The 17,731-nt window shown below is 37.5% G+C and overlaps 1 protein-coding gene across 4 annotated transcripts; it reads left to right on the top strand.

The window, feature by feature from the left end:
• Positions 1-442: 442 nt before the first annotated feature.
• On the top strand, positions 443-16,802 carry SERBP1 (SERPINE1 mRNA binding protein 1). Of its 4 annotated transcripts, none has more exons than XM_075999254.1 (8): positions 443-890; positions 4,627-4,777; positions 5,808-5,948; positions 6,076-6,147; positions 6,771-6,845; positions 9,779-9,956; positions 13,986-14,159; positions 15,565-16,802. In XM_075999254.1, exons 1-8 carry the CDS (start codon positions 578-580, stop codon positions 15,619-15,621), a joined length of 1,161 nt encoding a protein of 386 aa, XP_075855369.1. In that variant the 5' UTR covers positions 443-577; the 3' UTR covers positions 15,622-16,802. The 4 variants fall into 4 exon arrangements, with proteins under 4 accessions (XP_075855369.1, XP_075855356.1, XP_075855352.1 ...); XM_075999241.1 differs by having other exon boundaries at positions 6,726-6,845; XM_075999237.1 differs by having other exon boundaries at positions 6,058-6,147; positions 6,726-6,845.
• Positions 16,803-17,731: the final 929 nt, after the last annotated feature.

Genomic DNA, 17,731 nt, shown 5'->3' with positions numbered 1-17,731 from the left:
GCCAGCGCCGCACCTCAGCAACACCTCCTCCCCCGGAAGTTTGTGTATTTCCAGATGTAAGGTCTGGGAGTCACCTTGACCCTCCTGGAGCGGTGGGGAAAGTGAGCTATGGGCAGGAGGCGGGGTGAGTGAAACCAAAGACCGAGCACTTTCGCGAGCAAAATACGCCGTCACGCTTTCCTGGTTTCAGGGTAGCCGAAGACCTAGAGAGTTTAAGGGTGGCAAGAGCAGGTGGCAGGGCTCCGCCCACCACCACCACGCATCCCCTCCTTCAGCGCGCACGCTTCACTCCCTCCGTGAGGTCCCGCCTCTTAGGCGAGCGCGAAGAGTTGCCGCGCGATGCATTCTGGGAATTGTAGTCCCGGCGCAGGGAGTCGCCTCAGGAGAAACTGTTCTGGCCTACATAACCCAGGGTGCCCTGCGGCGCAGGCCGCTCCCGGATGTGTGCCTGGCGCCGGAAGAGAAGACAGCCCCCCTCTCTCGGCCCGGCCATCTTGTGGGAAGAGCTGAAGCAGGCGCTCTTGGCTCGGCGCGGCCCGCTGCAATCCGTGGAGGAACGCGCCGCCGAGCCACCATCATGCCTGGGCACTTACAGGAAGGCTTCGGCTGCGTGGTCACCAACCGATTCGACCAGTTATTTGACGACGAATCGGACCCCTTCGAGGTGCTGAAGGCAGCGGAGAACAAGAAAAAAGAAGCCGGCGGGGGCGGCGTTGGGGGCCCTGGGGCCAAGAGCGCAGCTCAGGCCGCGGCCCAGACCAACTCCAACGCGGCAGGCAAACAGCTGCGTAAAGAATCCCAGAAAGACCGCAAGAACCCGCTGCCGCCCAACGTTGGCGTGGTTGACAAGAAAGAGGAGACGCAGCCACCCGTGGCGCTTAAGAAAGAAGGTAAAGCTGGGGTAGAATGTGGGGGAGACCGGGATGGAGGGAAGGAGCGAGGGGACTTGCAGATACCACTTGTTTCTGGAGCGAAGAGGCTCCGCGGGAGACTTTGCCGCCGATTTCCTCACGTTTCTCCCACGCTACAGAAGCCAGGTCTTGCAAAGGTGCTGGGAGCGTGATAGCCCCAAGTTCAGGCTACCACCTGCAAGGTTCCCGGAGCCACCCCCTTCCCGCCTCAGGTTCTGAGCAGAGAAGCGTGGTCCGGTGATGAGCTGCTGGAGCATGCTCGCGGCCCTGGGAGGCTGTTGCCTTCCCGCCGGATTCCTTGGCGGGCTAGCGCATGGACTGAGTTGAGGGGAAGCCAGCCACTTACTGAAGCTTTCTGTAGTTACTGAGAAGCATGGGATCCACAGCTGCTTACTGCGCGGAGCTCTTCCTCGGCGTGCTCCTGTGGGGTGCTGTTGTCTGTTCTAGGCTTCTGTCCTGCCATCTTGTCCCACGATGGCGCGGAGTACCCCCACTGAAAAGCTGGGAGTCGTTCGGTATCTTCTATCAGATACTGTGGAGTAAGCAGCAGTTTGGGGTGCCACATGTGCATGATTTAATGTTTCTCCACCCCTCAACTGTTATAGTCTTATAACTTGCTAGAGTGAGTTTAGCTGTTGGGAAGTAGGGGAGTTTGGCTATACTCAATTAAGCAGAAAAGGGAATTCCTAATGGAGACTAGTTTATTGCAGGACATCATGAGGCTCGCCCTCGTGTCACTATCTTTTCTCCCGACCTCAGTATTTCCTATGGTGTGGCCTGACCTGAGCCTCGTGGGCAAAATGGGTGTAGAGGCTGTCACAACGTTAGTCTCAGCTGAGCTCTTTATAGTCTGTAGCTCCCCCCCGCCCCATGTGCGTGAAGCATGCTGGATTTCACTGGCAGTATAAAGTGCTTCGAAGGCACTGTGAATTGCACAGGATTGCCTTGTTTTTTTATAATTCTCATTACTGGTTGGTTGTGGTTGAAAAAGAGCGAAACTCTTGGGGGTAAGAAAAAGCATTCATGATCAATAGCAAGAAGGTGTATAGGATCGAAGCTGTAACTCTTTAAAGTTGCCGTTACATGTGTTGGAAGTTGAAATTACTGCTTACTGCCAGGTGCCCCTGAAAGGCGTCCTCGTTAGCTTTAGTTGAATTCTGTAGCATTCAACTGATTTTAAAAACCAAAACAACTTAGGTTTTGCTTTAGGAATTTCTTTTTGAGAACTTTTGTGAGGCTTGAAATGAAGATGCTAGGACATAAGTGGTAAATAGAACAAAGTAATTAATTCTTTTGTTAAAATTATAGGTTGGGGAAGAGCACAGCTGAAGTATTAGAAAGCATGTATACATCACTTAGGCCAAGTATCTGTTCAGCCAATTAAGCTTTATGGCAGTCTAGCACAGTTGAATAAATCATTCAGTTTCTGTGTTAAAGAACACTGGCTTGTGTAATTATTTAAACTGTGTTTAAGTTGGCCTCCTTGATCACACTAATCCAAAAAGTAAGTACATGAAAATTTGAGTATGAAGCATGAATCTAAAACGTACCCGGTAGATCTGTTCACTCATTTCGAATGTTCAAAGCACGAAGTGTGGTTTAAATGCCTCAGTTTTGATTATGAAGCCCATCTAAAATAAACTCTTATGTGGAAACTAGTATTTTAAGTTATGAACGTGGGGAATTATTGCTTAAATTTATAACCAGGACTGAGTTCGTCAATCTTAGGAAAACTATTCCTAACATTTTCCTTAGGTCAGTATTTCAGAGCACTCTCACCTTTAAGTTGGATAAAACAAGCTTATAAATACCGGGAAAATGTTGGATGAAAAATGCTCCTTTTGAGATCTTACCCATCTGTCAGTCATTTTCTGTGCGCTGGAGATGTATCTGTAAACAAAGTTCCTCCTGGTTATAGCAGGAAAGATTGTTAGCCTGACTTTGTGATCTGTGATTTTGTTAATATTCACACAATGCTAGACATACTTCAGATAGGTAATAATGTTTGTCATATGAATTAATTTTGTAGCTGCTTTTTATCCTTTTGAAAAACTTGAGAATTGACATGATAGAATGTCACTGCATGTTAGACCTGGGGGTGTGTGTGAGTGTTTAATAATAAAAGCCTCGAATCTAGTGCAGTTAGCTTGCAAATTATAGATAAGCATATCAAAAGAACCTGGCAGTTTTTAAAATATCAATCAGTTTTCATTAGGCGAATTTATTTAGTAAGTTTTTAGATTCTGTAAGCCTAATACTGAAATAGTGGGTGGGGAAGCAAACCACTGTTCATTTGGGTGTGTTTGGCTTGGATATCATTATAAGGACTGGTTCCATAGCTCCACCCCAATACGCTATACTTTGATGAAATTTATTTAAATTACTTGTTGTAAGGTCTAGCATATGGTCTATCCTGAGAGTTTACAGGGAGTGAATCCTAAAATGTTACTGTTTGGCTCTAGTTACAGGCAACTGAACAATTGGGTGTGTCCTGATGGTGTTCCACTTTTCTTAGAAAGAACCAGAGTGAAGCAACTTAAGATCTTGTAAAACCAATTCTTCAGCTGCTATTTGACTTTGTCAGAAATTGGGAATCACAGCATACCTGCAGTCTTACATTTATAAAATTTAACCATCATTCTGATAATTCATATTGGTTGCCTTTGTGGGCTTCAGGCGTGACAGGAAAAAAGCAATAAGGGAGGAAATCGCTAAATGCTTCAGCTTCACTTAGTGCCACAGGTTTCCTATTTCTTATATACTGCTTAAAGGGATCATTTTGTGTGTGTATTTGGCTTTTTTAAGATTCTTTGAAAACAAAGATGGTTGTAAGGGCATATCTTTAAAATGTCTCTCTCTATCCATAATAAATAACTAAACTATTTCCTAGAGGTTATATTATAGTATTTTTAAAAGTTGGGAGGGGGTAGTATGTGTACATAAAGACCTGTGTGTGCACATACAGTTGTTTATATATATATATATATACACACACACACAGAATTTAAAATTTTTTTTTATTTTTTTTTTAATATTTCCATTTGATTTTTTTTGGCCGAAGGAACTTAGAAAACACTTGTTGTATATTTTTAAATGATAGAAGGGAAGATGACACTTTCTGGTTAAATAGCTATTTTAAATTGGTGGCATGTTTTCTAGTAATCCTAAATGCCATTTGCTTTCCTTTCAGATTTGTAATTTCATAGAATTATGAGTTACTGCATTTTCTTCAGATTAGATAGAATAAAATAATGTGACCTTCACTTTTTGTTTTAAGGGCCACATCTAGTGAATGTGTTGATTTGCTTGATTATTTATGAATGGCTGCTGGTATTGTCTTTGGTATTTTTAAAGTCAAAATATATCACTTGTCTAAAATTTCTTTATAGATTTAAAAAATTTTTTTATTAAGAGACTGGCATCTTGAAAAACAAGTGGAATAATGACTGCCCAAATGACTTCCATGTCAGTTATAGAAAATGCTTTGGGAAGAGGATAACTTGGCAGACTAAACAGAAGTTTAAAACAAGTTTATTATCTTTAAATGGGAATTTCTCTAAAGTACTTTGTTATACTCTAGGGATGCCCAATATGTATGCGTTTTTCTACAGCTATTTAGTAGACTTAAGTAGCAACCCTTTTTTGGCAGTCTAGGCCTAAAGTTTTTGTGTTGTAGAAATAATTTGCTTATGCAGATTATTTATATTCATTTTAGGAATAAGGCGTGTTGGAAGAAGACCTGATCAACAACTTCAGGGTGAAGGAAAAATTATTGATAGAAGACCAGAAAGGCGACCACCTCGAGAACGAAGATTTGAAAAGCCACTTGAAGAAAAGGGTGAAGGTGGCGAATTTTCAGTTGATAGGTAAAGATTAAAAAAAAAACAACCTCATCATGTTTTATCAGTTTATAGAGTCACATCTTAAATTAAAACTATAAATTGGGTATAATTGCCAGATGGCAATATGGATAATTCTGTTAGTTTTTCAGAGGTAAATGTCTGAATTTTGGCATTGTCACACTTTAGATCTTTGGGTAAGAGTTCAGACTTAGATCTCCTATAATGAAACTCTAGTTGATTGATGGCCAGTTTCTTTTCCCCTCTCTCCCCAGATGTGGAGGCAGAAGGAAAATATTATTGGTTAATAGTTTATAGCAAAACATATTACTTGTTAAGCAGGTTAGATGTGTCTATTTTAATTTTAAGTCTACTGGTAAACGGTAGTTTTATTGAATTATAATGTGTGATGAATAGCAATGAAAAAGTGTACGTACCGTGTTTCCCTGAAAATAAGACCTACCCATAAAATAAGCCCTAGCAGGATTTCTAAGCATTTGTGCAATATAAGCCCTACCCTGAAAATAAGACCTAGTGATGGGCGTGGCTTCGCAACATATCTGCACAACCCATGCATTTTGTCGCAGAGCAGTAAAGAAGACCAGCGGCCCTTCTCATCTGTCCCTCTGCTATCCCAGAGGTGACTGGAAACGTGCAGGCATCCCCACCAACAAGGTCGGCTTCCCCTGTCAGGTCCTGGCCATCCTGTGCGTGCTGCAAGCTGAGGCTTTGAGGGGAAAATAACACATCCCCTGAAAATAAGCCCTAGGGTGTCTTCTTGAGGAAAAATAAATATAAGACCCTGTCTTATTTTTGGGAAAACATGGTACTGGTAATAATGTTTTAGGGAATACCAAAATAATTTTCTTGTGTTGAGGGGCTTCCTAGTTCTGTTTTCCTTTATGCTTAGAAATAGACTATTTTGATTTTCTAAAGCAATGTGTTTACTGTTGGGTTATGAGCCAGTAAACATGTTCTGTATTTTTGATCCTTTGAATGGATTTTCCTTATTCCTTTTTCTGGTACCATGGAAATAAAATTTTTTAATTTATCATAGACCGATTATTGACCGACCTATTCGAGGTCGTGGTGGTCTCGGAAGAGGTCGAGGAGGCCGTGGACGTGGAATGGGCCGAGGAGATGGATTTGATTCTCGTGGAAAACGTGAATTTGATAGGCATAGTGGAAGTGATAGATCGTAAGTCTTATATTGGTTTTTATTTCATTTTAATATTTTAATCTATTTATTTAATAAACAAAATTTGAACTTCTAGAATTAGAGTATTATGTTAACTCAGTTTTGTTAGTTCTTTTTCACATTACAGTGGCCTGAAGCATGAGGACAAGCGTGGAGGTAGCGGATCTCACAACTGGGGAACTGTCAAAGATGAATTAACGTTGGTATTCTGATTTTTTTTTATAAGTAATTGTAATAAAATTGATCCTGTACCTTACTAGAGGCTCATCCATACCTCTATTAAATTTCACTTGTCTGTGAGACAACAATGAATGCTTTCAGAGCTGCTATCTTAAAAGATAAATGTCATATGGGATAGATTTTGAGTTATAGTGTATCATATCAATTGACCAGTTTTTCTATACTTCAGAGTATGTTATTAATTTTTTTCCATATGGATGTATAGCTTTTCCTGAAATCCTACATTGAAGTTATTTGTGTATTCTGATTCTGTGTTTTTAATAGTCCCTAATATAGCTATTGACATTCTGGTTGGTAGAAAATTTGATAGGCTTGGTAAAGCTTTGTTTTAGCACTGTCTTGTCCCGGTATTTTCTAAGTATGAAGTATGTGAACTAATTTAATCAATAGCTTGTATTATTTTCTCTTAGTCTACTGGGGAGTAATTTAGTAAGAAAAGACTTGGGAGATGTGAGGGGTTTTAGTATCTTTGTATGAAGAACCCTTTGGTTACATGTAAATGGACCTAGATGCCTTTCTTTTTCTTTCTTTCCTTAGAGAGTCCCCAAAATACATTCAGAAACAAATATCTTATAATTGCAGTGACTTGGATCAATCAAATGTGACTGAGGAAACACCTGAAGGTGAAGAACATCCAGTGGCAGACACTGAAAATAAGTGAGTGACTTGTATGTAATTGTAATGCCTCTGCATTGAATTCGGTTTGGGTTTTTACCAATAAGATGGTCCGTAGACTTAATGCTGTTATTTGATGGCTTTTTTGACAATAGAGAACTTTTACTGTACCCTCATCCCTCAAATAATATTTAGAAGAATGCTTTACATGTATATATTTGGCTCAAATGGTTTGAAAAATAGAATATATTAATGTGATTATTTCTATTTGGTTAGGCGTTTTATCATTGTTATAAACTATAAATTTTATTCTGAGACCATCAAAAACTAGAAAACATGATCTTTTTAAAATTAGTTTTCTTGCTAAATTTTTTTCCATCAACATAGAATTTGGAACATAGCATTACTGGCCTGTTTTAAAATGTATGAGAAGAGCAAAGATCATAATTTAGTTCAGTAGCTTTCTTCATGTTTGTATTGCAAGTTTAGGTAGAAAGAAGACTTGGTTTTGACGTTTTTGTTTTTTCAAGGGTGGGAGTTGTTTTAAAGATTCAAGTTAAGCTGGTAGAAGTAATTAAATGTCTCCCTGTAGTTTCTGTCAACCCAAGCAGAAGTTATATGCCAGTCGTTTGTTACAGTATTGTGGTTTAAAGTCTTGGATTACAGATTATTTAGGACAGTGATTCTTAACTAGGGCATTTTCACATCAGTCAGGGAGGGAATGCTCTTTCTGAACTTTTCCTTTTCTTCAGGAAGAATTACTCTTACTGAGAACCACTGTTAGAGTGATGGGAGGATCATATTCCATGGGTTTGTTGGGATAGGGAAAAATGATTTACTGGTGGAGAGAGTGGATAAAAATACTTGATGGGTGTTTTGCACTTGGGGTAATACAGGTTTTATTTATGCAAAACTATGTGGAATCAGGGCTAGACATGGTGGCTCACGCCTGAATCCTAGCACTCTGGGCGGCCAGGGCGGGTGGATTGAGCTCAGGAGTTCGAGACCAACCAGCCTAAGCAAGAGCGAGACCCCATCTCTACTAAAAATAGAAATTAGCTAAACTAAAAATATACAGAAAAAATTAGCTGGGTGTGGTGGTGCATGCCTATAGTCCCAGCTACTGGGGAGGCTGAGCCCAGGAGTTTGAGGTTGCTGTGAGCTAGGCTGACACCATGGCACTCTAGGCCGGGTAACAGGGTGAGACTCCATCTCAAAAAAAAAAACTATATGGAATCATAATTTTGTATAGTAAACAATGAAATTTAGTGAGTTAAATGAACCCTATGTAACATTAATAAAGAGCCCATGGGGGCTGGGCTTGGTGACTCACCTGTAATCTTAGCACTTTGGGAGGCTGAGGGAGGAGTATTGCTTGAGCTCAGAAGTTCAAGACCAGCTTGAACAAGAGCGAAGAGCAAAAACCCATCTTTACGAAAAATTAGGCGGGTGTGGTGGCTTGTGCCTGTAATCCCAGCTGCCTCGCAGGCTGAAGCAGGAGTATCCCTTGAGCCCAGGAGTTTGAGGTTGCAGTGAGTTATGATGGCACCGTTTCACTCTAGCCTGGGTGACAGAGCGAAACTGTCTCAAAAAATAGTCCATGTTTGAATCACTTTCAGAGTGATGATAACTTTCCCAGATGATAATGATGTATTGATATAGGGTACTAGAAACCAATCCTTAGCTCAGGACCCAGGAATGAAATTAGGGGTGTTTGTTTTAAAGGAAATAACGATTACATCTGAGCAGACCAGTCTCACTCTGGGGAAGAATCTGAGCACATAGTATGCACCTTGCATATGGAAGTATAAATATAAGAAGTATAACTTTGGCTGACTTTCATTAACTCCCTTATAGTTTCCACAGTTTCTATTTGGTTCTCATTTGCGCCTTACAGCAACCTTTGAAAGGTAGGTGTCAATGCTTCATGACGTGATAAAAACGTATGCTATTCTATGCCTGGGTGCATCATAACATATGGGTAACCAGGACCTTCTTTTAGATCCTTTGTTTTCTCATCTGTAAGATGACAAAATTGGACTCTTCCCCAAATCCAGTCAATTTGATGTAAACTTACTCTAGGAAGTTTTAAAAATAGGACTTGTCAAATAGTAATGGGCAGCAGCATGGGCTAAGATATTTGATCTCTAAGGCTAGCCTAATCACCTGCTATCTTTGGAAAGAAGCAGGGCTCCCAAAATAGCAAATAACTTTTTTGATGACAATTGGAAAATGAAATTAGACTAAAATAATGGATTCTGAGGGCTGTGCTTTGTTTCTGTGAGAAAGAGAAAGGATATGTTCAATAGTTGTGGCCTGAGAATTATATTGGGAAATAACTAATTTGGTAGTAATTGTTGAAACCTGTGTGCTTTGTGGACAACTCCATTAATAGTGAAACCTCAGTCTCCTGTCCATATGTAATACATGTTGGTTTATAAGTTGCAGTGGGTAGATTTTAGGAATTGTGGGAACTTGAGCTCTTATTTTGCTTTGCTTTAAGTGCTAATTGCTAAAATCATAAGAGAAACAGTTCTTTTACAAAATTTGCAAACTGGTTGTTCACAGGCATCCTATATAGTTATTTTCATATTTGTTATGAGTTGCATATTGTGGGAAATTCTGAAAATTGAAGATGTATCTTTTAGAAGATAGGCCCAGGATTAGGCATGTAAGAGGTTAGTTTTAAAACACAGTAGTGTGTTTTTAAGAAGTGTATGTTTTTACGTCTGCATCGTGGCTCACACCTATAATCCCTGCACTAATCAACAAGCACTGAATTCCTAGTCTCTAGAAAGTTGCATGTTAACTTTTGGGTTACACAGCAAACTATGGTATCTCCATCCTTAGTCGTCTTTCTTTAAAAGATAACCAACCAGCCAAGATTAACTTACTTATAATTGTAAGTTTGAGATATTTTTATGTAGATTATACCAGTTCTCTACCAGGTATAAAATTGGAACATCTTTTCACAGGGAGAACGAAGTTGAAGAGGTAAAGGAAGAGGGTCCAAAAGAGATGACTTTGGATGAATGGAAGGCTATTCAAAATAAGGACCGGGCAAAAGTAGAATTTAATATCCGAAAACCAAATGAAGGTGCTGATGGCCAGTGGAAGAAGGGATTTGTTCTTCATAAATCAAAGAGTGAAGAGGTAAAATTAAGTTTTCTGGTGTTTGAAAGTGTTCAGGTGTGACTTGAAGTATATTTATAATTTTTGTTTAAATTTCACTTGGGTAATATTTTGTTTAAAAAAGGTTTACATAGGATCATTTGGACTAGATAACTTGAAGGAAAATAAGCTCCATTACCATATAAGAAAATTAGTCATTGAGTCAGTTCCCAATTATATTTAATACAATAGTGTTCTTTTTTTCTAAAAAGCTGTAAGTGGTATGTAGTATGATAGTGTTTTGGAAATATGGTTGTTCTTTTTCAAAGTTGTGGTTATATTTTTTGAAATCTTGCCAAACTGGGAATCATTAAAAGACTGTGGTATTAGGTTGAAATCTTGGCATTTTCATATGATTTAACCTAAAATATAAGTGGCTTCATTTAGTACTCAACTTTTGAGACTGTTTGCCTATAACCATGCATAATGGTCAGGACTCTGAGTAAATGATAATATCATTTTTGACTGTGGAATGATGCCTTGTAAAGACCAAAGAATTAATTTATGGGTTTCTTTAACTTAGCAGACGTGGAAACTAATGAAAAGACAGTTGACCCTTCAACAATGATGGGGGTTGGGGGTGTTGATCCTGGGGGTTGATCCTCCCCCCCAGTTATACTCAAAAATGAGTATAGCTTTTGACTACCCTGAAACTTAACTAATAGCCTGCTGTTGACTAGAAGCTTTACATATAACATGAAGTCATTTAGCACACATTTTGTATGTTAAATGTGTTATATACTATATTTCTGTAGTAAAGTAAGCTAGAGAAAGAAAATGTTAAGAAAATCATAAAGAAGAGAAAATGGAAATGAATTGTCCTTGTCTTCACTTTGAGTATCATGAGAAAGAAGAGAGATTGGTCTTGCTGACTCAGAGGTGGTCAGAGGCATTAAGACAGTTCAAAGCCAAGTTGTTCAAGGGTCAGCTGTTATTTGAGAAAGTCACATTGATGGCTTTTTATTTGGTAGCTTCTAGTTCAGCATTGGGGCATGTTCCTAGAGGAATGTCCCATTTCTGCATCCTGTTAGGGTATGTGTAAGTATGAGATTTTAGTTATAGTTTTAGCTAACAAACTGCATTATTTCATCTACTAAATACTTTTTTTCCTATTAGCTTTCTTTAACTTTTTGACATTTGTGCTTGATTCATATTTATATCATAAATTGGACTGTGCCAGAAATCCAGAGTACAAATTCTGTCATCTAAAGGTAAAGTTAAAATGTTGTGAGGACAATCTGTAATAAAAAGATTCAATTATATCTTAATACATTTTAATCTTTTAAACCAAAAAAAGGCTGTGAGACAAATTTGGAAATATTTTAACATAAAATTGAGGTTAAAGAAACTTAGATTTAGAAGAGATGGTTTTAACATTTATAAACATAGTAAATGAGGACAATGTCTTTAGTGACAAGTTGAAGGGAGGAAAAGAAACCATTAGAACTGATTGGCTGTTTTGTTCTTAAAGATGTATGTCTGAATAAGAAAATAGAATTCCTGGTGTAAGAACCATGAAAGTTTGTCTTGGGGAGATTGTTTATTTGAACTAATTACTAAATTGCCTGGGTTAATATGAAAAAGATTTACCTAGCCTCCCTTAAAATTATTTGTAACTTTTTTGGGGTCCCAGCTGGATTTTTTCCCAGACCAAAATACATATGCGAATACAATTCTAGTTGTAATTTTGGGTGATTCATTAATGCCCTAAAGTCTTTTCATTCATTTTATAGATACAGGTTAGATATTCCAATTTTAAATATCTTTTTACATTGAGCTTTTCAGAAATAACTATTATACAAGGTAATGTATGTGATTACGAATTTGAATTATCAAATGTTAAATTGGTTATGAATAACTTTGAAACCAGGGCATTTTCATTATAAAGCCACCTTTACATGTTTGGTGTACATGACCTTTGTGATAGGGATACTTGTTTATATCTGGTCTTATTGGCATACATGACCTTATTTAAATACTTAGGTCTTTAAGTTTGTTGTATATAACACTAAGAGATCTTTAAGTTTTACATGTCTTCGTCCTCACAACAAATACAAAGTGTAGTTAGTGAAAAGAAGAAACTACTTTCTTCAGAAATGGAGAACTGAGTTGTCATGTTATTGACAGAGCTGGCAGAGATTTCTGTTGTCAACTTAGGATTCTCTAGCTGCTCTAGGGGAAAAAAAGTTTTTTGTAAATTCATCCTAGGATAGTCTTTTGGTATCTGTAGGGGATTAGTTCCAGGACCCTGGTAGATAACAGCTCAAGTCCCTTATATACTATATGGCATAGTATTTGCATATAATCTATATGTCCTGTATACTTTAACCCATCTCTAGATTACTTAATACCAAATAGAATGTAAATGTTGTGTGATTACTTTTTATACTGTTTTGTTTTTTATGTGTGTTATTTTTTATTATGGCTATTTCTGAATATTTTTGATTTGCAGTTGGTAATGAATAGATATCTTCGGTTTGAAAGAGCACTTAAAATTAGACAATATATAAAAATGATTTTAATTTGCTGGTGGTTTCTGAATTTACATTTATTTATATTTCTATTCTAGGCTCCATTAAAATTAATATTAGAAGAACCTTCTATATAAGTGGGTTGGGGCCGGGCACGGTGGCTCATGCCTGTAATCCTAGCACTTTGGGAGGCCGAGGCAGGTGGATTGCTCATGGTCAGGAGTTTGAAACCAGCCTGAGCAAGAGCGAGACCCCATCTCTACTAAAAACAGAAAGATATTAATTGGCCAACTGAAAATATATATAGAAAAAATTAGCCGAGCATGGTGGTACATACCTGTAGTCCCAGCTACTCGGGAGGCTGAGGCAGAAGGATCGTTTGAGCCCAGGAGTTTGAGGTTGCTATGAGCTATGCTGACGCCACAGCACTCTAGCCCGGGCAACACAGTGAGACTCTGTCTCAAAAAAATAAAGTGGATTGGCATGGCATAAAAGGATGCCATTTAATTATGGTATGAGATGATGTAAAGAATAAAAACATGGATAAAAACACAAAAATTTATTTGTATTTTAAAGCATAGTTATTGACAGCTGTAATATTACAAGTTGTTTAGAACGAAATGTTCATTAGATTATCCCTTCAGAAAAGAGGATTATACATGTATTCAGGAAAAGAAAACTGTGCTTTTAAGTGGTATAAGTGAAGTTCCCGCTTCACTAGAAGATTAAAACCCATTCGTACTAAATATACAAGAAATCAGGCATTAAGCAGTTGTCTGGATTTTTGCTGCTTCCCCTAGACTGGCTCATATAGCTTATATGTAAATGCAAAAAAATGATCTGGATTTCACAAACATGATGACTGTATTTTTAAGGTTTCCTTAGTACATTTAAGGTGTGTCATTATTTGTGCGTAGGGTTTTGGAGGTCCCCGTCTTATGTAAAGTGTTTAGTGTTTGACTTAAATTTTTAGCTCTCCAATCGTGGAAGAACATAATAGTTGTATATGAACAGAAAACCCTTCTGAGAACTATAGAGATAATGCTTTTCCCAAGTTGTAGTTGGAAGAATGCAGAGCAGAGGTTTTCTTTCTTTATAACCTGTAGAGATTGAGTATTATCGCTAGTAGAAACCTCACGTGCCATCTTCTGAAAGGTCTTCATCAGGTATTCACTCATAATCTGAAGGGCATATTTAAAATATACTTGTCAGATTTCATTCCTTGTCGCATTCAGTAGATCTGGGATGGGGACCAGCCACTTGGGTTGATCATGATCAAATTATATGCCTTTGAGGATTGCCAATATCGCCTACAATTTAAAGTGACAGAAATTTGAGATAGAGAAAAGTGAAGGGAATTCTTCCTTTAAGATCACTATAGAACCCAATGGTTACTTATTACCTGTGGAGGAGTTGACATGTTTATTCACACAAAGTAAAGTTTGGATTTTTGGTCTTTTTAGGAGAAAGCTCATTATTTAGGAATCTTAAAACATTACTTTCCTCTTAATTATCCAATGGTCTTCACTTAAATTTGTAGGCTCATGCTGAAGATTCGGTTATGGACCATCATTTCCGGAAGCCAGCAAATGATATAACGTCTCAGCTGGAGATCAATTTTGGAGACCTTGGCCGCCCAGGACGTGGTGGCAGGGGAGGACGAGGTGGGCGTGGACGTGGTGGACGCCCAAACCGTGGCAGCAGGACTGACAAGGTTATTTTAAAGACTTCTTTTTCCCTTTTAAGTAATTGAAAGACTTGTAAATCACTGGCTTGGTCCTTTTGGAGACAAAAGGAAGTAGAGGATGTAGAGATACTTTCAAGAAACTACATTTTAGGTTGTATTTTTATTTAAATCACTTAAATGACTTTTTGAACAGTGTTGGCAATAGTATTAAATTACCACACTTCACTGAGTTCTTAATAGATGCTGGTCATGGTGTTGTGCTAGGCATTTTATGTACTTTGTCGTTTAATTCTCACTTTGGTGACATCGCTGTTTTACAGATAAGGAAATTCTGGTACAGGGAATTAAGTGAACTTTTTTGGCCTTTGGAAAAATTGATATGAAATATACTCATCTTTGATGATATTTTTAATTTAATGCCTAACTGCTTTTTAGGTCTCGGCTTGGTAACCTTTGCATGTTCATTGTAAAATTCCTTGTGTGACACTCACATTATTGTTGATACCTTTTTTGTTCTTGATTTCTTTTACCAGACTCTTTTGTGAGAGTTGGGTGTCATTTTTGTCTTGCTTTCTATAATCTCTCCAGTGCTTTGCACAACACGTAGCACAAAACAAGTTCCTAATGAAATACTTTGCCTAAGTAATTGATATTCGTGAAGTTGGGTCTGTCTGATGCCAAAGTCTGCTTTTAATGGCTATTACTAAGCTAAAGTATTAGAGGTAACCTTTGGGTTATTTCATTTTTTTCTTATGGTCCAGCTTGGAAACAACCATAATGTCCTCTTGGATTCTCAACACCTGATAAACAAGTTTGGGGACCCATTTACTTGAGTCTGATTATAGTGCTAACTTAATATAGATTTTAAAGTCCTCAGTGGCAGTGTAATGATATTTTGTTTCTTCCTTTGACATCAGTCTTTTTTGTTAAGGCCAATGTTGTGTTTATGGCCTTTTTCAATACATTATTTTTAGATTTGTTGTTATTTGTACTTCAAGCTATAAATAACAGTTGTGACCTGGGACCCCTTTCTCTTTTGGGGGGGGGCTCCTTTTTTTTAAACATTGAATGTACTACATAAATGTTAAATTGATTTCTTAGCATGCTTTCACATTGATGCAACTCTTGTTTAGCGAGTGGAAAAAGTACAAGAATGCTGAACAAAGAATTCATATCCCATGGTTTTTTGAAAAATAAAACAACCCATACTGTTACTAGAGAATGAAAATAGGTCTTGATAGAAATTCAAGACAAGGCTCATTGCAAATTGTAGTCCTATTCTGATCCATAATTTTGCCTTTTATAAGTAAAAGCTTTGATACATTTTACCTAGTATTTTAACATCAAGATTTTTTTAGAGTTTTGTCTAAACGTTTACACTGGCAGTGGGTTTTTAAGAATTGTGGGTGATTTTGATTTGTTTCTTTTTCAGTCAAGTGCTTCTGCTCCTGACGTGGATGACCCAGAGGCATTCCCAGCTCTGGCTTAACTGGATGCCACAAGACAACCCTGGTTCCTTTGTGGACCCTTCTGTTCAAAGCTTTTGCATGCTTAAGGATTCCAAACAACTTAAGAAATTTAAAAAAAAGAAAAAGAAAAAAGACTGTCATTCATACCATTCACACCTAAAGACTGAATTTTATCTGTTTTGAAAATGAACTTCTCTTGCTACACAGAAGTAACAAATATGGTAGTCAGTTTTGTATTTAGAAATGTATTGGTAGCAGGGATGTTTTCATAATTTTCAGAGATTATGCATTCTTCATGAATACTTTTGTATTGCTGCTTGCAAATATGCATTTCCAAACTTGAAATATAGGTGTGAACAGTGTGTACCAGTTTAAAGCTTTCACTTCATTTGTGTTTTTTAATTAAGGATTTAGATGTTCCCCCAATTATAAACTGGTTTTAAATATTGGACATATCGGTTTTAATACCTGCTTTGCATTTTCACACATGGTCAACTGGGACATGTAAACTTTGATTTGTCGAATTTTATGCTGTGTGGAATACTAACTACTTTATGTATTTTAACTTAGTTTTAATATTTTCATTTTTGGGGAAAAATCTTTTCACTTCTCATGATAGCTGTTATATATATGCTAAATCTTTATATACAGAAATATCAGTACTTGAACAAATTCAAAGCACATTGGTTTATTAACTCTTGCTCCTTGCATGGTTCATTAGGTTCAAATTATTACCAATTTATAATTTCAACTATATTTACTTTTCAAATGTATGCTTTTCCCATTTTAAAAGCCAAACTAGACACCTTGTTGGTGAAAGTTGTCTAAGCTACTTATTATTGATAGACACATCCTGTCAAGTGAAATAGTTTAATGGATATTAAGTTTTTACCCTCCAGCAGGGTGGGTAGAATAAGTTGATTTGGCTGATGCATAATATTTAAACTCTTCTGTAAAATAAGTGTCTGGCCACACGGTATGATTTGTGTCTGTGAAAGGTCCCCAAATCAAAATACTACATACATAATTGGTAACCCTTTAACCCTTCCTTGTTCTAAAGAAACCAAAGGGCACTGGTTAGTATGGTTAGATGGGGGAATATTTTAATTTTTGGAATTTGGAAAGCAGACAGCTTTACTTTATAAGGTTGGAACAGCCGCACCATCGTGAAATATAAACCAAAAATCTTTCTGTTTCTGAATTTCCTATTTTGCTCTTATTTGGTCTTAAGTTGATAGATGAATATTTGTTTCACAGAAAGTGATGAGTATCTTTCCCCTCTTCCTCTATTAGAATATTAGGTTAATAATGGATTCTTTGAATGGGAGCATCCCCACCTATTAGAACATACACAGAGAGGACGATCAATAAAATAGGTTTTTTAGTTTTTGTTTTTTTAATTCTGCCACATTTATTGGTAAGCAGGAAAGGATTTTTATTTAAAGTTTTAAGACTGTTCCTCAGTTTTAAGTAATCGTTTACATATGTCTGGTAATGTCCAATTTTAAAAATACTGAAGATCTTCAGTCTTTAGTATGTCTGCTATTTAGTTGATTGATTCTCACACTTCTAAAAGAGAAAAATTGTACCGTACAAGAGTTATTCATTTGGATTAGATTTATTAATCTAAATTACCTTCTAGTCTGACATTTTAGGAAGGAGGTAATTGTTTTTTAGGGATGGATAAACTTGTGCTGGTGTTTTCGATCTTATGCTGAGCATGTTCTGCACTGGTGCTAATGTCTAATATTTACAAACATACCTGATACCCAGAGGCAAGTATTAATTTAGTCCATATGGACTATTGACCCCTCTTGAGATTGCAACATACCCACTCCTAAATCAGTGTGTTTAGACTTTGAAGTATCTAACTCATTTCTGAACATGTGACATGTGTATAAACCTCTTGATTTTCAGCAACATGTTATAGAAAGCACCTGCTATTAAGAACACAAGTTATACTCACTGTCACCCATTGCTGTCACGGGAATAAACAGCAATATCTGGGATGTTGCAAGCTTTCTAGATAGCCTGAACTTAAAAAGTTGGTCCATTAGTTGTATCTGATATAAATTTGCCTCCTAGTTCACTTTGTGTCAAGAGCTAAAACTGTGAACCTAACTTTCTCTA

The sequence above is a fragment of the Microcebus murinus genome, chromosome 2 (genome assembly GCF_040939455.1).
Source record: "Microcebus murinus isolate Inina chromosome 2, M.murinus_Inina_mat1.0, whole genome shotgun sequence".
Classification (NCBI taxonomy): domain Eukaryota; kingdom Metazoa; phylum Chordata; class Mammalia; order Primates; family Cheirogaleidae; genus Microcebus; species Microcebus murinus.
The sequence above is the reverse complement of the archived record's forward strand: the minus strand, read 5'-3'. Positions and strand labels throughout refer to the sequence as shown.